The 24,339-nt window shown below is 41.6% G+C and overlaps 1 protein-coding gene across 2 annotated transcripts in view; it reads left to right on the forward strand.

The window, feature by feature from the left end:
• LOC144755238 (scavenger receptor cysteine-rich domain-containing protein DMBT1-like) overlaps positions 1-24,339 on the forward strand; it is an 855,855-nt gene that overhangs the window by 197,869 nt on the left and 633,647 nt on the right. For both annotated transcript variants that reach the window (XM_078643952.1, XM_078643954.1), the window contains exon 4: positions 1,316-1,357. In XM_078643952.1, the coding sequence (XP_078500078.1) occupies positions 1,316-1,357 (42 nt within the window). The remainder of the gene's footprint in view (positions 1-1,315; positions 1,358-24,339) is intronic.

Genomic DNA, 24,339 nt, shown 5'->3' on the forward strand with positions numbered 1-24,339 from the left:
AGCAGTAGCCATTAATTTGTTTCAGGTGTAACACTGTAGCACCATAAACCCCTGCAGCCTGATGTTCATGCATGTTGGGAAAGATGTTCATCTGTGGGTATGGGTGGATTTAAGGGTGTCAGCTTTGGGAAAATTTGAAAAAGCTTCACAAGTGTGAAATTCTCAAAATATGCTGCAGAATTTAAGATTGGATCACCACCGGGTCTAAAGATGCATATTAGTCTAGGTTGGTAAAATGTATCTGTGCGATAGGGTAGGTTGAAGCTATCAATGACCTACTTTAGCAAGGTCAACATGGTTGCCCAGTTAGTATGTGAGGTCCGGCCAAGGACATGCAGCAATACCCAAACTAAACAATCTATAGAATCCATCTAGGAGAGGCATAGGTGCTGTCAGTCGAGGCTCTGTTCTCAAAGGCTAGGGGAGTTGACCAATCAGTATATTAAATCCATCCTGGAGTGTCATATGTATGGCCAGGGCAGTCTCTGCTCGCAAAAGTTAAAGAGTTTTCCAATTACTTATGAGGTTCACCTGGAGCAGTGTAGCAGCAGCTCCTTAAAAAATACACATAAATTACCAAATCAGTATCTGGTATCCATCCAGGAGCGGTGTAGCAGCATTGATAAGATGGGAAGCTTTCAAAAGTTTGCAATATAGTTACTCAATGGGGCCACACTGCATTGGTGCATGTTTTACCAAAGAAGGTACAGCTCCCCAAAGCATATATCAGTTACGATATCAATGTATAATGCCCACCGAGGGGAAGTGTTGAAGTAACCAAATGTTACATGCAGTTACCTAAATGTATTTTAGGGAGAGACCAACTGAGGAGCACTTAAGTCCACCAGGGTAGGACATTAACACTCTACAAAGAAATGTGGTTTAGCGAGTAAGAAAGAGACTGCACAAGAGTTAAAATCACAAGACAAGACCACAATTCAACAGAGAGGAGTAATAATTCAAGTGGTAACATTCATGGAGGACATTATAAAGGAGCACTATTTACAGGAAAACAATATATATGTGGAGTCAACACATTTGCATCATTAGTTTTGGCCAGTATTGGCAGGAGGGCAGACAAGAATGGGTTCATGTGAGTTGGGGTCCAAACACAGTCCAAGGAGGAGGCAAAGGAATTAATATACAGATACATGGTTGAGCCAACAGTGTCAGTAATTCCAGTATTCCTCACTTTTTGTGCATGTGCGTCGTTTCCTTTTGTGTTATGCTACTATGCTGGACTAAGTCATTATTTTTCTGTGTACATGAGCAACTAAATTCATACTGTCTAAACTTTTGTTACTATTTTTTACAGCACTAAAGGCCCCAGATGTTGCCAGTAACAAAATTAGATCAGGTGAGACAAAACGTACTAATCCACTGGAATTTTTTGATTTGGAAGGGATGGTCGACAGTGGAGAAGTCAGTTTGAGGTAGCGGGGCTAGGGATGTGGCCTTACTAATAAACCTTTAGCTCAAGGCTCTCTGGTAGTAAGATGGGTCCCACGGACATGTTACATCTGTGTATTTTCCATTTTTGTATTTGAACTGATATGCTTAAATCTACATCATTTCTTAGTCTCTACAGTCTAGTTATTGTCCTAGGAGTGACTGCTAGGATTTAGGAGTGCTAATTTCCATCCAGAAAGTAGGTGTATGGAACTCTCTTGCTGATCTCCTGTCAATATCAAGTTGTTTTTGTACCAATCTGAAACGTTATGTATGCCCCCCAAAATCATCTGCCCCTGCTTTCGTCTACTATGCAGTGGCAGAGGAATAATGGGGGAGCCATACATAACATGGCTACATGTATGTATCCCTGTTCCAAAGGTTAAAAACAAGAAAACATCTTACCTGCCATCCTTGGCCAACCCTCACAACATTCTCTGCCTTCCTTCCTCCTCCTACAGCTCTGCTTTCGGTCACATCAGGCAAGCAGTGCTGCACTCGCACGTTCTCATGGGGTTTGTCAGACTGGCTTGGAAGGTCTTTATTACATCACAACAGTGGGTAACCAGTTTTGGTATCAACTGTTGCTTTGTAATAGCAGTGGCTTATGAGATTTAGAAACTCATGCAGCCAAACTCTATGAGAGCCAAACATAACAGAGATTGGAGACAGGTTTTTTTTACCGAGATTGAGTATTATATGATATTATTAACTAAATACAAATAAAAAATGGAAAAGGGCAATATCCCAATCCTCAAATCTTCAGCCTTTTATTAATGCAAGTTATAAAAGTAACCTGCTCCCCCCCATCTTGACCAACATAAATATAATACAATACAATAAATAAATACAATAAAATCCCGTAAACAAAACCTAAATTGTCATTATACTCACTCACACAAAGACCATATAACAAAGCTGATCAGACTGGCACAGGAGCCCCCTCTAATGTCTGCACGTGTTAGGGTACACAAGCAGGCCATAAACACAACAGCGCAAGACCAGCGAGTCAACCAAAACAAATCCACTAAAATGAAAAAAAGGGCAGACACCCATACTAGGAAGCATACATATTGTCAATCTAAAAAACTGAAATCTTTCTATAAAAGAAACATTTTCACAATACTAGTTTGACAAGTCAAAACAACATAACAGTCTGGAACTAGCAAGCAGGGGGAACAACCCGATGAGATAAGTACATTTAGAGGGATTTTGCAAAAGTACATAATATTAAAAAAAAACCGCTGGTTAACTGAGCGAATGTCAGGGACTTGTCTTACACAGATAACATCTACCTTAAACCCAAAAATCTGAAAGGGATTTGGGGGTAATATAGGCGATAATTTCATAAGGGTATGTTACTCATAATACATCGAAGCTGATAATGACACTCACTAACAGACAAATATTGAAATGAACAAATGGTAGATTGACAATGATAAGAGAATAGAGGTAATGGAACTGAGCATCTCCCAAGGTAAAGGGAGCTTACTTACTTTGGAAAATCAGGCATAGTTTGACACAATGCATTAGGCAAATAAACAATTTACTCAAACAAGGGCTATTCTCAATAAAGTGTAATTTCGTTCTAGGTTCCATGAGGTGTTGATGGGGAAATGTCACTGACTTTCTGCTTAATCTGGTGCCTAAAATCTAACAGTTATACATAAAAATATCCTTGAACTTGAGAGTGTGCACTGAGCCATGTATCTATCCCTTTGGTAGATCAGTGACAAGAGCAGGTTGTTGCGAAATTTATGAGATCTCCATTGAAAAAAGGATTTTAGGAGATATGGCACCTTCTTTGTGCAGAACAGTTAGCACACAAGAAAGTGCAAATAATTTGCACATTTATGGTTTGGAACAGTCTTGCTGGATGCGATTTGTCTAATAAATAATATGTGAAATATGTGTTATTTGCTTTTGCTTAATTACACAAAATGCTAAATTGTTGCTGAATTTTGGCTCGAAGTGTGTTCTCCAATCCATGTTGGCTGTAAAGATGCATTTCATGCAAAACAATAGTGCAAACAAACAACAGCACCACAAACAACATTTTCTCATGTTCTCGTTCGCACTGCTTCCTGTACGTTCGTGGTAAATTTGCACTGTAAACTGAACATTTGTGGTGAATTAGTAATGTGAATGGTGCATATTTATGTATTGTGTCATAAGAATTAAATGATGCATTAAAAGAGCAATGCAAGATAGAAATGTGTTATGCTAAATACACTGGAGTCGTAAGGAATACTCTGACCCCTAGGCCTGTTGGTGGGGTCCCACTGAGACCACACCCGGGGACTAGATTTTTTTTTTTTAGTTTTGACACAAATCTGCTAGGGGTGAGTCATAGTTACCTTAGGGCACACAAGTTATAGCTAGTGGAGATAACTATAATTATAACTTCAGAATTTCTATGGATTTGTGTGTGTAAAATGTTAACCTAACTATAACCATCCTTCAGACTTTGGTGTTTTTTTGGTGAATTTCTAGTTTTTTTTAAATCCTATTTTCTAGCTATAATGTCCCTGTAACACATACTCACACACACACACAAACACACACACACACATATATATTTATATGTCTGAAAAAAATTAATATTATATACATATACATATATACATACATACACACACACATATATATATATATATATATATATATATATATATATATATATATATATATATATATATATATATATATATATATATATATATATATATATATATATATATATGTGTGTGTTCCAAAAGTTCAAAACCAGAGGACCGGTCCACAATCTCCTGGACGCCACTGTAGCAAAGAACACAAGACCCAAAATCAGGTGAGCTTCTTATTTTATTAGCACCTTCGCCAGCATAACGTTTCGGCCTGCACAGAGGCCTTGGTCACATGACGCAAGGGGAGCGTGATCAAAATTTAAAGTGCAAGTGCTCAAATTATAAAGCATTTGATTGGACAATAGCTAGTGTTAAAAGAACACCATGGAAGACAGACTTACCATGACACCTCTTGGGATAATCCCAATCACTAAGCACATTTTATTCAAATTAAAGTGACGCATGCATATCGTATTAAACCCCATTATGGTTCATATCATTAATAATTTAAGACATGAAAAATTACAGTTTAAAACATCATTTCCGAATAATATTTTCCAGAACAATGCAAACATGATAAAAGGATAATCCAATTTACCAAACTTGAGAAATCAGTGGCCACCAAATAATTCTCGCCTAATGGCACGTATATAGTATGCTTTCCAATCACTGTATAAATACGACAAAGCATATGCATTACTAGTCAAAGTGCCTTAATTGCTAAAAAAAAAAAATTTATACATTTTCAAATAACCACATTTGCTATGTCCAATTTCATGCGTGATGAATAATAAATTGAGAAAAATTAATATACAAAACGTTAAAAAACATCCAAATGATTTATGTTACTATTGTAGGCTGCTCCCAACCTACACATTTGATGTTAATATCCAACAATATACCAAGAACCTGATTGTATGTGAACATGCTACGACCCAACCTGCTGAAATTACTTTTTTTGGGGGGGGTAAGACGTAAGTTCAAAGCTACATCAAGACCTGCATATGACATATTAGAAACATGCGGCAAACAGATACACTATACGTTGTGGGCCAGTAGGACTACATAAATAGAATTTTCAAAGACAAGTGTAAAGATCTTCAGTGGAATTCAGACCCCAAGGGGTCTTGCTATTCAATTCTAATATGTACTTCGTCTCTAATGCTCTGAGGATGCCTTCCCTGTCTCCACCTCTTCTCAGGGGACCCACTGTGTCGATCGCATAATATCTAAGGAGTGCACTGTTGTTACCATGACACTCCCTAAAGTGCCTAGCAACTGGGTACGTGGTATCATTGGTGTTGATGGCTCTTATGTGCTGGAGTACCCTCTTGTGGACCTGCAGTTTGGTACTCCCAACATAACGCAGGCCACACGGGTACTCCAGCACATATACTACGTACTCACTCTTACAGGTTAGCTGCTTTGTGATTTTACGGGGCATGGGAGAAAATGGAGTAATGTATTCGGTCTTACTGACTCCATGCAAGCAAGCCTTGCAACTGGAGCACTTCCTGAAACCTTTACTGCCTGTAAGCCAATTGGTAGGCGCAATCACTTCAGGACTAAATTTTACTAATGCATCCTGCAAAGAGTATGCCTTCCTGTATATGATTGCAGGTTTCTTTGGCATATGTTCTCCAATCACCGGATCGAATCTTACTAGATCCCAGTGTTTATTCACAATTTTTCTCAAGGCCCCATACTGCCTGTTAAAGGTCCAGATCAATCTGGTAGGTTGCTTGTGCACATCCATAGTGGGTTTCAGCGTCTTTTTGTGAACAAGGGCGACATCCCGGGATAGGGTATTTGCTTTCATCATTGCTGCATCTAAAATGCTTTCCCTATATCCTCTCGCTAGGAACCTTTGTTTACTGGCCTCCTGAGCAAGTTTACACTGGGTCTCCGTGCTACAAAGGCGCCTGATCCTGAGCTTCTCCCCGTAGGGGATGCTCCTTATCAGGTGCGGTGGATGATGGCTCATGGCATGAAGCACCGTATTGCCAGCTGTAGGTTTCCTATACAAAGTTGTTTCCAGATGGCCCTCAATAATCTCGAACGTAACATCCAAAAAATGAGCTTGGCTCTGACTAATATCTGAGGTAAAGGCCAAATTATAGTAGTTACAGTTTAGCTTCTCGATGAACTGGATAGCTTCCGCCTGTGTCCCCAGCCAAATTAGGAATACATCATCGATGTATCTATACCATCGTATGATGTTTCTCTTACAGATGTCGTGATGTTCACCATAGAGGACCTGTCTCTCCCAGTAGCCCATATGCATACAGGCATAACTGGGAGAAAAACAGGCCCCCATGGCGACACCCCTCACCTGCTGGTAATGTTGATTGTGGAACATAAAGTAGTTATTATGTAGACAGAAGCTAATCATAGAAATCAGCATTTTATTGTGTTCTAGCAGTTCTATCGGTCTCTGCCCCAAATAGAATTGGACTGCCCGTACCCCATCCGCATGTACTATACTAGTATACAGGGATGTAACGTCTAATGTTATCAACCAATATTCCGGATTCCACTCAATTTCCCTGATCTTCCTTAGAAAATCGCTAGAATCCTGTATGTATATATATATATATAGTTATACTTAGGACCAAAGTTTCTATCGGAAAAGCATTTTTTTAATTTGCCATTAACTTTGGCGCTGCTTGATGAATCTTCACAAAATCTTAAAAAAGTCCCCTTTTTGGCTCAGCTCCTGTGTTTAAAGATTCAGAGTGATCCATCAGGCGGGAGCTGTGAAAAAACGCGTTTTCCCAAGTTATGTCTATTGGGGTTTTTCATTTCTTTAACAGCCCAAACCACCAAACAGAATTACACCAAATTTGTCAGAAAGCTAGATGTTGGTCCAGAAAGTGTAAATCCATTCAGAAGTTTCAGAGATATTTAAGTTTAAAAATTATAGATATCTGGGAGCCAAAAGGCCTACTGAAATCCTACTGAAATTCGATTGGTTGTCGATACTTCAACTAGGAAGAGTTGGCAGCCATCTTGGGACTCGGCTTGAAGTCGAGCCCCAAAAAAAGAAAAAAAAGAAACGGGGGCAGGGTAGAAATACCCTGACCCTCTAAGCCTCTTGGGGGTTCAACGGGACCCTGCAGGGCCAGAAAAAGCATTTTTTTTAAATGTCAGCAGCCCGCGCTTTGTTTCTAATCGGTCCCCGGGTGGGTCAGGTTTCAGGGGCATTTTAATAAATGAAGGGTGTGCCTGGCTTTCCCCCTCCTGGGTTCGTTGATGCCCTGGGGACCACCACCTCCTTTGTGAACAAGAAATGCATGGGAGGCCTCTATGGCCTCCCCTTCTGCCCTGGGGTCCACCACCTACCCTGGGTTATTTCTTTAATAAAGGGGGACCTCTTGGACCCCCAGCCCTGGAGACTGCCACATCCCTGGGGCTTTAAGTTTAAAGAATGCGGGGGGCTTTTCTAAAATATAATGCGGGGGCCCACAGGCCCCCCGTGGTGCTGGGGACCACCACCTTCCCGGGGCACAATTAAAGAAGTGAGGAGGCCCCCTCCTGGAACCCTAGTTGTCCCTGGGGATCACTATCCCCCAGGGCCAGTTCCTGCTTACCCGGGACATAGCTGTTTGCTATCGCTTGATGGGATCTTTACAGCTCCCACCAAGTCATAGCAAACTGTGCTCCGCTTTGACCAAGAAAGAGCATTAAAGCTCTCGCCAAGCCATAGAAAACAGCGATGTCTCGGAGGTGGGCATCCTGGGACATAGCATAGCATAGCCCTGAGGGGCTGGTGCTCTCCAGGGCCATCTATGTCTCAAGGAGAAGGGGCCACGTTCCCCTTTCCTTTCTTTGAATGATTCTGGCCCATGGGAAGTAGCAGTCCCCGAGGTCCAGGGGAATCCCTGATGACTCCAATTACAAAAAAACAGCCCCGGGGAGGTGGTGATCCCTGGGGAAAGTGGAAGGCAAGTGGAAGGTCATACAGGCCTCCTCGCACTAATTTTAGAAGTAGCCCTCTGGAGGTGGTGGTCTCTGGGGCTGCGGAGATCCGTGTGGCCCCCCCACATAAGTTATAAGTGCTACCCGTGGGCGGTGGTGGCACCCAGGTTTTAATAAACCCAAGCAGGGGGACCCCCATGTGCCCCCTCCTTAATTGTTTACTTGAGCCTGGGATTTTGCCCTCCCGGGGGCTTCTTATAAAAAGTCATGCAGTCTTTCTTTTTTCACTTTTGCTTTAGAACTGTGGATCCAGCCATGGATTTTTGGCAAAAATGTAATTTAAAAAATACATTTAATGTGTGTCAGTGTCCCTGTGGGACAGCCCCACCATATCTGGGGTTTGGGGTATTCCAACACTGCCCCCCTTTCTTTATTTTAATTTGTTTTTGCTGGAACCAGCTTCAAGCCGAACTCCAAGATGGCTGCCAACACTTCCTGGTTGAAGTGTTGGCATCCAATCACATTTTGACACAGTGGCTATGGATGCACGAGTCCACTGCAAGGAACTGTGTCCACAGAGATCTATATTTTTTAAACTTAAATATCTCTAAAACTAGGGAAAGGATATACACCAAATCACAAAAAGGAGATATCTGACAAACAAGTATAATTCCGTTCAGTGATTCGGGCTGTAGTCGCGTTCAAAATCCATTTGCGAATATGCATGGGGAAAATATGCTTTGGGACTCCCCTGTTTTTCAGCCCCAGCTTGACTGATCACCCTGAAACTTTCCACACAGCTGCTGAACCGACTGTAGCAAATGTTTCGGAACTTTCGTTAAGATTGATCAAGTGGCGCCAAAGTTATTGGCAAAAAATAAAAATGCTTTTCCTACGGAAACATGGTCCTAACTATGACTACCTACTGGCGACCGCCAGTAGGTAATTTATATATACACACAAATATATGTATGTGAATATATATATTCACAAAAAAAAGGTTACAGGATTGTTATAGTTAGAATTAGCATTTAAAAAAACGGTACAGTTAGGCTCAGGTATCACTCATACAAAACTAGAGAAATTCAACAGTTTTAGTTGATTGAGCTAACTATAACTCATGCCCCCACAATGCACTGCTTATGACCTCACATATTACACCACTCATTACATGGTGAGTGACATCACTGATGACATATCAAATGAAATCACTGATTACATCATCAAGTGAGTGTCAAATATATACCAAAGGGTTTTGATGAATCAGTGCCTGTATGGATGATTCAGTGGATGTATGACTGACTCTATAAGTGAGTGATTAGGTGTCTCAGCGAATGCATGGGTGAGTGACTAGGTTGTGCAAATATCTATATCAGTCTGTCAGTTGGTGTCTAAGTGTCTGTATGGGTTGGTGAGTGTATGTGTGAGTGGCTTAATGGGTGATTGATTGGTTGTCTGAGTACATGTATGGCTGTATGAGTGTCTGTGTGGGTGGGTGAGGGTGTGGGTGACAGCCTGCATGGATGAGTGGGTGAGTCAGTGTCTGTATGGGTTAGTGAGTGCATCTGTGAGGGCCTATATGGGTGACTGAGTATATGTACGGCTGCGTCAGTGAGTGAATGGATGTGTCAGTAGTATATTGCTGAGAATCTGCATTATGCAAAAGGCAGTATATGTGAGTGTTGGAGTAAATGAATGAATGTATGTGTGAGTGAGTGATTGTGAAACTGGCTGTATGGGTGAGTGTGTGCTTGTTTCAGTGACTGTATAGGTGAGTAAGTATGTGTTAGTATCTGTATGAATAGGTGAGTTTGTGTGTGTATAACTGTATAGGTGAGTAAGTGGCCGTGTGATTGACTCTATGGGTGAGTGAGTAGGTGTGTTTGTAGCTCTATGAGTGACTGACAGAGTGTGAGTGGCTGTATGGCTATATGAGTGGATATGTCAGTGGTTGTATTAGTGAGTGTGTGGGCGTATGAGTAGCTGTATGGGTGACTAAGTGGATGTTTGTGAAGACCTATGAATCAGTGAGTCGGTGTGTAAGTACTGGTATAGTTGTGTCAATGGTTTTGAGAATGGTAGTGTGGAAAGTTGGAGTGGGTGTATGAAAGTTTATATTGGGGTGTGAGTGGGTAATTCAGAGATTCTGTGGATGATGACGGAAGTAGCCCAAATAAGGTCGTTTGGGTCACTCACAACCACCTCTCAGCCTTCCATACCAAATAAAGAGTCGGTCAGACAGTAGAGAATACAAACCAATAACTGTTTTTTCAAAAGTACACTCAGAATGGAACCTAGTTTGCCCAGTCGCTAGGAGTGCTGCGGAGGGACTGACATCAGCAAGCATAGCGACCATTATGTACATTTTGAAAGCAATAAAAGCACTCCCACTCTGGAATTTTCCAAGCAGATGCAAATGGAAAGTAAATTACAAAGGAGTAAGTTTCGATTCTGAGACCGGGCACTCATTATCTACTATTCAAGGTCACTCTGCCTGTGCCCACGAGTAGACAAGTGGGAGAAGGCCTATATCTACAATGAAATGTATGCACTAATAAGAACAGTGTATTCATTAGCAAAGCAGAACTTAGCCTCGATTAAACAAAATCTAAGAGAGACCTTTTCTCAGAAATAGCAAAGGATTTGTTTCGATCATGATTCAAAATGGCGCCCATATACAAAATGGTGCCAATAATGGTAACTTACATAAAACAATGCGAACGCACATTTTTCTATTTTAACAATGATGTTATCAATGATGTCATCGGTGATGTCATTTCAGATGTCATCAGTGATGTCACTGACCATGTCATCAGCGATGTAATATATGAGGTCATAAGCAGTGCATTGTGGGGGTGCGAGTTATAGGTAGCTCAGAAAACTATAACTGCTGAATTTCTCTGGTTTTGTATGAGTGAAACCTGAGCATAACTATAATGTCTTTGTACCATTTGGTTATTTCAGTGAATTTTTTAATGTTTTTTTAATTTCATTTCCTAACTATAACATCCCTGTAACCTTTGTTTTTCTTCGGTGAATTGCTAATTCCTAACTATAATGTCCCTATGAGCTTAGTTTTTTTCCTGTGAATTTCTATGGTTTTTTACTAGGAGTCGTGTTTACAGAGTGGCGGAGACAGGGGGCTGGGCCTCCACCAGCTCTCAGGAATCTCGCTGTGGAGGACTTACAGGAGGTACCAGAAGGGCTTCTTGGCCTCCAAGGTCCCTCAGGAGTAAAGGAGGCTTCAACCCCCAACCAGTAGTGCACCACGAGCCATGTTTACATAGTAGCGGAGATAGGGGGTGTGACCTCCAAATACTTCTTAACAATCTTGCTGTATGGGATTTATTGGAGATAAAAGCAGGGGTAGTTTGCCACCAAGGATGTCCTTGGGGACCAACAACCCCTCCTATTACCAGTAAGTCCCACACAGCGGGATTGGTGAGAACATATAGAAAGCCACATCCCCTTTCTCCACCGCCCTGAAAACACGCCTCCTGGTGCACTACTAGTAAGGGGATGAAGTCCCCTTGGCTGAGTGTACTTGAGGGCCAACTATCCCTCTTGTTACCTCCAGCAAGTCCCACACAGTGGGTTTGCTGTGAGGTTTTTGGTGGCCACAACCCCTTTCTCCACCACTCTGTAAAATTTGCATGCTGCAGAAATGTATGTACATCCAGCAAGGCACAGGAGATAATACTGTACTGAGGTTTCTGCAATCTGCTGCTGATGGGTTTGAGGCATCATACTGTTGTGTAGGAATCTAGGACCCTAGTGTAATTTTCCCGATTCATGTCCATATATAGGTATAAATTACCCGATTCTTATATAGGCATAGACATCATTACCATATTTAGCCTGAGCCTATGCAGCCCAAATACGGCATGGCTACTACCACTAAGTTCTGAGAATCAACAACGATTTCTTAGAAAAACCCGCCTTCAGCAGCTAGGGACTTTCCCTTGCCCGAATACTAATTTATCTAGGAAATCATGGAGTTTTCAAAGAACTGAGTCTTTGATGACGTTATTATGTCCAATCATACATCAAACTCGGCACCTTCAAGGTATAAATATGCCTACATTTAGCCCAGACAAACACACTACTTGCCCGACGCGCCCTGCAGCAGCAAGTGCCGAAGGAAGCCGACCCTCCAGCTGATGCAGTGAGAGACGCTGTCTTTTTTCCTGCCGATAAATCCAGCTCCAGAGTTTCCAGGCTACCCTTGCGGGTTGCTGGGAAATCGAGTCCTAAGAGAGAGATACAAGGCCTCCTTCATTCTAAAAACCAAGGTACGGAGCTGATTAGACCCTTAGAGAATTCTTGGAATAGATTCTTGGCAAAGAATACTAAAACTTAAGCTACACCTCACTTACTTCTTCCCTTGTACTAGACTTAGGTTAGGTACACCGGGGTAGGCGTATTTTAGAAGCACCAGTTGAGTACTTTAGTCAATATTTATCACTGTGTGTATTTTATGTATTATATGTTATTTTATATGGCTTAGAAACCATACCATGCTTTTACAGTACTACTTTATAATACTTTTCGTATTATATGCCTTGTACTTTATAACCAGTATTACGATTGTAGCAGTACATTTCTTATGCTTGAGAAAGAAGACTGTTCAATAAATACTTTTCATTGAAAACACCTGTCTCTCTATTTCTCAGCTCTGGTGAAGCGAAGCATATTGACTGAGTAAAATAGCTATCTATTGTTTCCGCGACTCTAGAGATTGATTTCTTATTCTTGGGAAACAAAGTTGTCATGTTTATGCGGTTGTCAGAAACTAATCTCTTCTTGTGAATTCAAGAAAGTTTCTAGTGACCTCTGAGCTAGCTGGCACTCACAATTAAGTCTAATATATTCGGTAGAGACCTAGTCGACCTCAGTCCTACGTCTAAGCTACAGGATATATTATTCCAATGCGCAGAGCCTATTGGGAATATAGGAACTACACTACAATACTTTCGCTTAGTACAGGGGTGTCCAGAGCATCTCCAAGAGGGCTGGATCCATGCAATACCTCCCAGCTAGGAGCCCCTCTCACTTCCTCATTCCTACGAACGGCGACTGTCAATCTCCAGAGGTTCTTCTTATCCCTACAACCCCTCAGACTCAGCCGCCCCTACATCCCTTCACCATCACTCGAACTCGGCCTTCCGACCCCCGACCCCCTCCCACAGAACCTCTGAGGAAGAGCTCGCAACCCGACCCCCCTCCGAGGGTCATGAACAGCGGCTATCTAGGCAACCCAACCAGCATTAGACCCCACAATTCGATCTTGCCCACCACCTTAAGGGCCGTCGCGACCCACAATGGCATGCCTCCTCCCCCGGAAAACATGTTGCACCGACTGATCTTATTAGAGAATCAGTTACAAATAACATTTAGAGGCCTTGGCGAAATTATAACCAACCTAGACAAGGCTTGAACAATCCCCTACTAGGGCCTCTCCTCCAACCAACTCTAGCCTTCTAAATTCCGAGTCTGAGCCCTGTCCCGCCTTCGATCTCCGGCCCCCAAGGCCAAATAAAACTGTCGTGGAGACCCCGTTACAGACCCTCTCTCGAATGCCCGAGCCTCTCCTCCAACCAACTCTAGCCTTCTAAATTCCGAGTCTGAGCCCTTTCCCATCCTCGATATCCAGCTACCGAGGCTCAATAAAACCGTCGTGGAGACCACGGTACAGACCCGCACCAGAACCAAATCTCCCATGTCCAGGTTACCGAGTCCCACAAGTATGGTTGCAAGGTCCCAGACGCATAGACTCTCCAGGACCAAAGCAGCAATGTCCGAGGAAGAAGCAGCTATCCTAGCTGCCACCTACGACTCTCCTCCCACAGTCTCACTTGAATCCAAAATACAAGTGATCACAGGCTTCAGAAGAGAACACCCCCCTCTAAAGCTAAAAGACCCCCACCCTCCCTCTCGTCCATACCTAAGGCCCAACCAGGAAAGTACCCTAGCAAAAAGAGTCTATCCTCTAGCTGTCTACTCATTAATTGTAGATCAGCTCCCAAACACGCAACGGAATTAGCAGAATCCATCCTCTCCCATGACCTAGACATTGCGTTCATCACAGAGACATGGCTAAAAGAGACCTCCACCCCATGTTTAGATATGCGTGTGCCTCCTGGCTACTCCATCATCAACAAAGATACGATAGATCAACGAGGGGGAGGTATAGCCATCATCCACAGAGACGACGTAGACATCACTGTAACCGACTCCTGCAAGTACAGCTCATTTGAATGTCTTTCTGTGAACATTAAGACTAAAGACATCAGCCCCATAGCCTGTCATCTATTCTATCAACCCCCAGGCAACATCCCCACATTTTGAGAACACTTATCCGACCTAATTGTCCAGTGTGCACTCAAAGACACCAATGTCCTAATCCCGGGTGATCTCAACCTAAATTGGAATGAAACCAACAACTCTCTAATTCAATCTCTCAACAACCTCCTCTGTGACAATAATCTTTCCCAACACTGTTCAGAAAAAAGGCAAAACAAAGGTGCAACCCTGGATGCCATCATCGCCCACCAGGATGCAATTACGATCGACAATATTCTTCCAGTGGACTGGTTGGATCACCACATGATCCTATTCCACATCAACCAAAGACATTTATCCCTGCCTCCGGTCCTTGACCCCCCGCAAATGGTCCAGAAATCTCTCCCAAATTCCCCTGGATGCCATGGAAGAGAGGCTAAATCTGCTCCTACCTAGTGACTCGGAGCTCCCCACAACTGAGCTCATCTCGCTCTACAAAACGAACATGGTAACCTTGCTTGACCAACTTGCTTCCCTGAAATAAAATAAAAAAGTCGTCCTATTCCATCCAGAGCATGGTTCGACTCAGACAGCAATGATGAAAGGAGACAACTAAGAGCTACAGAAAGACGCTGGAGGACCATGCTCAGCACGACTCATCCCGATCAACTTAGAACAGTCCTGAAGAATTACAACAGACATATCAAGAATAAAAAATCTGTGTATTTCCGCGCCGCTCTTGATAACGCAAAAAACAGACCCAAGGAGATCTTTAATATCCTCAGGCGTCAAATCTCCAAACCTGATACGTCCCTAGGGCTGGCTTCCAAAGAACGGTGCGATAACTTCGCCAACTTTTTCAATGATAAGATCTCCAAGATCGAATGATCCCTCGACACCAATCATGCTTCAATTCCCTATAGCAGCCAAGGTGAGGTGTTGGGGAGCGCCCCCTCTCTTACCTCTAAACCCTGGTCTCTCTTCCAGTCCATCACAGAAGAAGAGATATTAAAATCATCTCCACCTCCAAACCCTCTTCACACGCCCTAGACCCCCTACCTGCTCAACTCACTAAAAAGCTGAAACTCTCCCTAGCCCCTCTCTGGTGCAGGATTATTAATAGCTCCCTTAAAACTGGTATCGTTCCGGATTGTCGGAAAGTGGGACAAGTCACCCCACTGCTAAAAAAACCTGGCCTAGACATTAAAGACTTAAACAACTTCAGACCCGTCTCCAACCTTCCTCTTCTCTCCAAAATCTTAAAAACATGTGTACTCCAACAACTAACCCATCACTGGACAACACCAAGCTTCTCGACTCCCATCAGTCGGGATGCAGGAAAGGTTGCAGAACTGAAACCGCAATCCTTAACATAATAGATGAAATTCACAAATCATTGGACTCTGACCAATGCTGCCTACTTATTCTCCTAGACCTATCGGCAGCATTCGACACAGTAGATCACAAACTTCTCAAGGCTCTCGAAGAAAGGGCTGGTCTAGACGAGGTGGTCCTCAAATGGTTCTCCTCATTCCTCCCTAACCGCTTCCAGAGAATCAAAATCAAAAGCTTTGAGTCCGACCTCCATCCCGTCAACAGCGGAGTTCCCCAAGGATCAGTGCTCTCCCCACAACTCTTCAACATCTACATGCAACCCCTCACCACCCTCCTCAGAAAAGCTAGCCTCCCTTTCCACTTATATGCAGACGATACTCAAATTTACTTGGAAATCTCGTCGGCCAAAGACATTCAAAGACTCAATGAGTCACTAAGAGAAGTGCAACTGTGGCTGTCCAATAATCACTTAAAACTGAACCTGGACAAAACCAAACTCCACCTCATTTCAAACAAAGAAGAAAATTCACAAATGGTCGAGTGGATAAAAGCCATTGATGCCCTCAACGGAAACCTCACCCTGGCTGATTCTGTTAAATCTTTAGGCATTACACTAGACTCAAAACTGGACATGACCAAGCACATTAAGATCTCAGCGAAGAGTGCCTTCCTCAACCTGAAGCTTCTAAACAAAATAAAACCTTTTATCCCGCCCAAAGATCTTAAGCAAGCCACCCAAGCATTGGTGCTATCAAGACTAGACTATGGAAACGCAGTATTATCCGGTATAGCTAAAACACATCTTGCTCCCCTGAAAACATCTCTCAATGGGGCTGCCAGAATGGTCACTGAAGTAAAGAAATTTGATCATATCTCTCCTGCTCTCAAAGAACTCAAGTGGCTTCCTATAGAACTGCGGGCGAAGTTCAGAACAGCCTGCCTCACCCACAAAGCCCTTCACACAGGCAAACCCGAATATCTGGCAGCCAAACTCCATAAAGCTGGCCAGAACAGAACTCTCAGAAGCTCCAACACCTTACTTCTCATCCCGCAAAAATCACGAAAACAGAAAACCGCCACCAGGTCCTTTGCCGGCAATGCGCCTAAAATCTGGACCTCTATTCCACCTCTCATCAGAACTATTCCGTCCTTCGCTAAATTCAAAAGTCAGCTCAAAATCCTTTTCCTTGTCCGATTCCTAACGAACAGATAGGAGCAGCTGGAGCCTTGAGATTCACAATTCCCTTCCCGGATTCGATGTTAATCAAGATCTTGATATGAACCCTTCACCGCATTGTCATTGTGATTTTTATTGCTGAACTGTCTTGACTTACTGTATTTTGGGCTGCTATCTTTTACTCTGCTATGTAACCGATGTGAAGCTCTCCGATACTCTCCGGTCAGGCTAGCGCTATATAAAACTTCTTAAAAAAAAAACATACATTGGGGGTTAAAGTGTGGCAGCATAAAGTGGGTGGAGTTGATTTTTTTTTTTAATCTACCACAATGAAATTGGCAATAGAGACAAATTGTAGAGTGAATTTGTTTTAGTTTACTTAATTTGTCACAAAGAGACAGCATTTCAACAGACCCTCCATGATTTTGCGATGTGCGAAATAATTGTTGAATCAACTGACTAGTGAGCACAGCCAGTGCTTCAGCCCCAGAGGCCCCTTCAGTACCCTTGTTCTAGGTTCGAGCGGGGACCGTTTCCTAAGGAGTGATAGGGGTAACTGAAGTTGCAAATCAGGATGCATTTTTAGGGGAAGAACACTGGTAGTGGGAACCTGGCTAGCAGGGACCCAGCCCTCTACAGTCAAAGTTGCATAAAAAGTCAGTCAAAAAATTGGGGGTTACTGCAAGAGAAACCCACTTTTCTACAAAGAGTGTGAAGGGTGCTGTCTGACTAAAACCAGAGAATGAAAGCAGTTGTGCGACTTAAACCAGAGTGTGGAAGAGGATGTGTGAGCGAAACCAGGGACTGGTGAAAGTGGTGCCCTAACAGAGGTGCATACATGGGCACTAGACTATCCAAGGGAGAAATACAGCCCCTTCCCACAAGGTTAGGATTGGAGCTGAGACCCCATGGAGGTGTAGAAACTTTAGACATGTTTATTTCAAAGTGGAATACTCTGCTAAAACAGACTCCATTGATTTAAGGCTGAAAAGAAATGCTTATGAGTAAAAAGTGCCGCAATAATGTGTCAAAATGTTCATTTTTGTGCCACAAAATTTAAATGTTTGTGCTTCAAAATTTGCTAATCTATAACGCAATATCCTGGGGAGTCTGTCATAACTTTCGTCTTCAACTCCTTAAGCCACTACTGCTCGCGGTTGAGTAATCAATTATCTTAGCATTTCCCAGTGTTTTGGCCTCACTGTTTGTTTCAATTACCTGACCAGTCCGTCCCCCTCCTCTCAGACCTTGGATGGATATTTACCACACGGTATCTATGTTATGATCATTTCAATATCGACAACGGCCCTCTCTTCCTTGCTCTACTGAATACCGTTATTGGTGAGCAAATTTAACTCAATATTTCTTGCGTGATTAATGTACCACTTAAATACCTTCCTCTTTGTCCAGTCTAAATGCTGATTTGCTGCACGTCAAATGCATGGCTAGTGATATTTTCCTAGCCGAATGTTAAACTTCTTCCTTCACTTTCCACTCTACACCTGCACCTAACTACCAAATTACAAAAATAATAAACTAGACTTGCTCACAGTGTGCCAAGTCCCACAGTTTGTGAACAGTTTGTAGTGCCCACACGATTTTGAGAAAATTGTTGTTTTCTTCATTTGGCTTTTTAAAACAATTGTTCAGAAGAATTTTTGTTGTTCTCTTTAATTTTGTCTGTCATTTTCTGATGTATCTCCCTCCATTGTTTAATAAATGAACACTGCCTTGAAGTGCCATAGGGGGTGAACACTTGTTGGCTGGCCCATTTCTCCTTTATTTTTTGTCTAATGATATAAATGAATTGACTAATACTAAGAATCACAATAGTAAAGAAAACACTCGTTATAATTAAAATTGAAAGAAGTAGTCTTTTCATTCAATCAAGCGGACTGAACAGTATCTCAAAGAGACCATCTACAATGTCTACAATGGGGAGAGGATGTAGACTTATGGTTAGAGGGGTCGATGTCGAAACTGGCAAACCGGTTCGAGTCTCGGCAAAGACGCTCAACATCCTGTGATTCTGGGCAAATCACTTAATCACCCCGTGCCTAACAAAAAGAAATGTGTCCTTGTGTAACGAAACTGGTGCTATGTAAAGCGCTCTGATACACGATATCTTCGGGTCTAGTTCGTGCTATATAAAACTCTACAAAAAAAAATGTCTGACTTTATATTACCGTTTTACTTTCAATAATACATTAGTCGCCAATAATTTGGTGTATATCAAACAATCAAATTGAATGATTTAAGAAATTAATTAACCATAATTAACAACAAGAATCAACATTACTCTGGCAAAGTGGCATCTTTGGAACCCAGAGACCCTCTTTATTTTGCAAATTGTTTATCTGACCGTCTTATCTTTTTGTCTTCCCCAAAGTTGAACTCTTTTGGCATCCCTCCTCTCACAGAGTTCAGAGCTCATACGGTTTGTCATATTTATTTGTCTCCACTGCATAAAGGGCCCCTTAATGTTTAAAGATTTGCAGACCTTCACAAATGAGTGAGAATGTGCAAAAATAAATATATTAAGGAGTGCCAAAAACCCAGGGCAAGTAGGTGGTTTCATTTGTTAGTGACTCCAGGAATTTATTTGGCACCCACAGCCCTGCTGCTCATCCCATGTAAAACCCAACAGACACTACCAGACTTGATAGTCCTCCCAGGACTCTACTCACAATATGAAAATGCATATATTAGGGGACACCCCAAATTCCCCTTTGAAGTTACACCTCTTTCAACCTCCTCCTTAAGATATGCCCTTGTAAGGTACCTTTGTTTTTACAGGTTTCAATATCTGTGGACCACAGTAGATTTTCCCATACAGTAAATTATTTATTAAAATAGCATTGGGCTCAAGCCACATCATCAATTTCATTGACCAACAATATTGGAATGCCAGGCAAAAACAGCAGAAAACCAATCTGCCCGCCACTTTCCCTTAATCAGAAAAACATAGTTTGAGAATGAGTGGATCAACAGCATAATGTATGGCTGTTGGTACAGCAGACACAGCAGAAAACCAACCTGTCCACCACATTCCCTCAATCAGGAAAACACGGTTTGAGGGTGACGAACCACCAAAGATGGTGGTGGATCAACAGCATACTGTACGCCTGTTGGTACATGCCTGTTGTCAGTGTTGTTTTCTATGTCACAGATGTCTCAATGCGCAAGATTGTCTTTAAAACAACTGCAACAAAGTGTGTCCATGGCTTGTTTTGCTAGAAAACTGACACTGCAGCAGGGCCAATTTCCCATGGATGGCACAAGAGGGAACAGTGTCTCAGGGTCAGTAAGATCCATTCTCATTGAGGAGAGTGCAGAGGTGTGGAAGGGTGGAGCAGAGGTGAAACTTTGAGTTAGGATGCAGGGGAGCGACTATGAATCTACTTAAAAGTCATTGCTTAGATCTGTACCCATGGTAGCTCCTACCTTGCAAGCTGGAGTCATCTGCAAATGCGGACAAACAGAGTGGACAATCCTCTTCATTTGTGATTGAGTATATTTGTATAGTGCACTGGAAAACTAGAAGCCTGCCCACCAAACAAATAATCAACCCCCAAGTGACACATTGAAAGCTTCATTACATTGAATAAAAATAAGTGTCTCCCACAATTTACTGTACTAATATTATTGATTACCTGTGTCTGAAATTGGGCTAGATGTATGCAATATATGAATTTCAGTGTAGTGCATTTGCTTTGCTTTTCAGTAAGAAGGAAATATGTATTGAGCTTATGAGATTCACCATTTAAGGATACCTTTAGCTTTCTGGACGTGGCCTGCTTGATATGTGATACTTACACAAAAGAGTGAGTTTAAAATATCATTAAACCAAAATATAATAAAACGATATGTTATTTTTTATGAAATATTTAATTGATTATTGATAATGTTAATTGTTAAATTGTTGCATTTTATTTTTTTATTTATTTTGTGAATGTTATATTCATATAGGTATTTCTATTAATAATAATATGGTAGTTTAGCTGCGGGTTGTTAGGTTTGTAGGAGAATAGGTTGTGAAGTTATCTAAATTATAATTAATTTCAGTTTAATGATAAGCATGTTTTAATTGTGAATTATTTATTTAATTATGTTAATTGTTGAGTTAATTGTTTTTGTTAAAAATGTTAATGTATTTTGTTAACTCTATTGTATATTTTTATTTTAATATTATTAATTTTATGTTACATTATAATATTGGGTTATTGGGTTTGAAAGGAATAAGGTGGAGTGAAAATTAAATTAAAATGTAAGTAACATTAATATTCTTTTTTATTTTCATAAAATATCTAATTGAGTATTCATTATTGAAATTACGTTTTTTCATTTTTTTCATACATTTATGGTTTTAATTTTTTTATATATATTTTAATTTTAAATATATTTAATACGTATTTTTTTTAAAGTTTTTATTTAGGAGGTATAGGCTGGGAAGATGTTAAAGTTATGATATATTAAATAATTTTTTTTGTGATTGATAGCTGATTATGTTTAATTTTACTTCTCTCATTTTTATAAATTCTTGTCCTATTTTTTTAACATATATTACTAATGTTTTGATAATTTTACACACTGTGATGTCATCAGTGATGTCACTGACCATGTCATGAATAATGTAATAAGTGACATCATCAGCAGTGCATTGCGGGTGCGCAAGTTATAGTAGCAGAACTAACTATAACGGAGGAATTTCTCTGGTTGTGTACGAGGGAAATGTCCAGCTAAGTATAACACCCCTGAAACCTATGTTTTTTTCTGTGAATTTTTAAGGTTTTTTAAATGCCAATTTCTAACTATAACATCTCTGAAACCTATGGTTTTTCAGTGAATTTCAAAGGTTTTTTAAATGCTGTTTTTTTAAGTGTAATAGTAGTTATACCTATTTTTTGTACTGATTTTCTACAGTTTTTTAACTGTTTATTCATAAATATTGTATTAATTAAATAACATTATATATTTTTCTTAAAATTGCAAAAAGAATGTCAAAAAATTGAAACTGAAATATTGGTTCATTTTAATTTTTTTATTTTATTATATTTATATTATTTTCGGAGTCGCGTACCCATCACGGTGGGTGCGCGGATTCTAGCTGCCATTTTAGAAAAGTCGTGAAGGATCCACGTACGGTGTGCGACGGCTGCATGTTTTTCAGTTAAATCACATACATTTAATATTACTTGATGCGCGGGATTGGTATGCGACCAGTCCGCGACTCCTGCTCCCGCGAATTCGTGACACATGCACATTATGGTACGCGGCGCTTGTGCATTGGTGGGTCCCGCGTGATGTCATATACGTGCTGGGGCGTGCTGGGTGCGCGACTCCCGTAAAAAAAAATGTATGTTCTAAAATTATATGTATGTGTCTTTAATATACATTTTAAGGCAAGAGATTATCTAAGATATTCATAAAAATAATATATTTGTACTTATAATAATTGTATATTATTTTTAAATATATTTTCGCGAAGTTGCGTCGGGTGCATGCTTCGTGAGCGCAGAGTGCGCGGATCTCATGTGACCTAAATAAAAAGATTTCATTGGTTCATAACATTTCCCACTGTAACTATTGAAGGACCCCACCCATTTTAATCATTCTTGTTGAAGCATCTTTAGAGAGACATTTCTTTTCCTACAAGAACCCTTTTTGCTTGTTTTTTTTTGTGTTTTTCAAAAAATATCAAGCAAAATGGCATCTGGACAGCAGCAGGAGGAAGTATCTTCTGAAGACAAATTCTTGCAGAAGGCACCACATCCACAGAGGCCGGAATCTGTTGTGTGGAAATTCTTCACTTTTCCACCTGGAGAGAAGAAAGTAAATGCGAGAAAGGTGACGTGCAAAATTTGTGACTGAGTCCTGTCAAGAGGCAGTGAAAAAAATACTCTTATGGCACTGCTTCTATGTGCAAGCATCTCCGGACCACACATCCTCTCAATCTTGCTCGGGAGGAAATGAGGCGAGCTGCTTTGAACCCCACACCTGCTGTGGCTAGTACGTCTGGAGCATCCTCAGGAACACCTGCAATGGACATTAGGCCAGAATTCGCCTTTCTCGAGCAACACTGCGTGAAGTGTAAGAAACTTAGATGCTACGGTGAACAGTCAGTGGATGCAGTTTGTGCTGCGCAATGCAACCATCGTTATTAATATTCTTTGTTTGTTTTTGTAATGATAAGTACTTCCAAAAGTTTCCTGTTTTATTCGTTCTTCTTTTTGTTAATTTAAAAAAAAAAAACACCCAATAAAATACAAAATTCTTCAAAAAATTACAAAAGAAAAAAGAAGAAAAAAAAGTTCTGATCAGAACTACCTTATCTGGTTAAAGAAAGAACTATAATTGCAAGGTAGTGTGTGAAAGTGTGGTTGAATATATGTATACAGCATGATCGACTGAAAGAATGCATTAGTAGTGTATGGTGTATTTATAGGTGAAGATTTATGAGGAAGTACTGCAGCGTGACACTGCAAGGTCTTTAGCTGCAATGCACTATGGCACTTCCGAAGCACAGGGATGGGATATATGTACATGAATATTTTGCAACTCTGTGCTTCCCTCTGCACTGCTGCACAAACTGCAGCCATGCGGTGATACAGGCACCCTTGCACCATGGTACACGGATGTCTGTGTCGTGTGGGGATTGTTTTTGTGCAGGAAGGTACACCTTCCTGCACAAAAACAATCAGTAAAGGCATTTTCCTCTTTCAATGTATGCTGTGGAATGCAGCATGCATTGAAAGAGGAAATAATGAGGAGAAATTAAAACAATTCTCCTTGTTGCGCCTTGCTACACCAACTCTAGGATGGCGTAGCATTCACACACATCTCCAGATTTACGATTTCTCATAAATCTGGAGATGTGTCTTGTTCTATGGGTGTTGCGTGGGAACACCCACAGCAACACCTCTCGAACGCCCCTTCACCCTCGAACGCTGGATGAACGACTGCGCCAACACCGTCGCCCCGCTGAAAAACCCCACCAGCAGAAACACCAGCACAAGAGTCAGCTGGTTCACCCCGGAACTCCTTGACTCTAAACGCACCTGCCAGAAACTGGAAAACTAATGGCACAGCAACAAGACGCCAGAGAGCTGCACTGCCCACAAAGACTCAGTCCGCAACCACCACCACCTTACCAGGACCGCCAATAGAACCTCCTTCACAAACCGCCTTGACAACAACAAACACAACAGCAAGGAGCTCTCCACCATCGTGAAGGAACTCTCCAACCCACGCTCAAATGCCAACGACAGCCCACCATCGCAAGCCCTGTGCGACTCCCTCGCCACCTTCTTTAATCGAAAGATCACCAACATCCATGACAGCTTCAGACCCCGGATGACCCCTGCCGACCACACCGCACCGAACCCCCCTGCACCCCACTGCTCACGACACCCTGACAACCTGGGCCAATGTGAGCATCGAGGACACAATCAAGAACATGGGAACAATCCACTCTGGTTCCCCATCTGAACCTCTCGCGGACCACATCTTCAACAAAGCCAGCAATTCCATCGCACCCCACCTGCACAAAATCATCAACCTCTCCTTTGAGAC

Source organism: Lissotriton helveticus, chromosome 5_1 (genome assembly GCF_964261635.1).
Source record: "Lissotriton helveticus chromosome 5_1, aLisHel1.1, whole genome shotgun sequence".
In the NCBI taxonomy this organism is placed as follows: domain Eukaryota; kingdom Metazoa; phylum Chordata; class Amphibia; order Caudata; family Salamandridae; genus Lissotriton; species Lissotriton helveticus.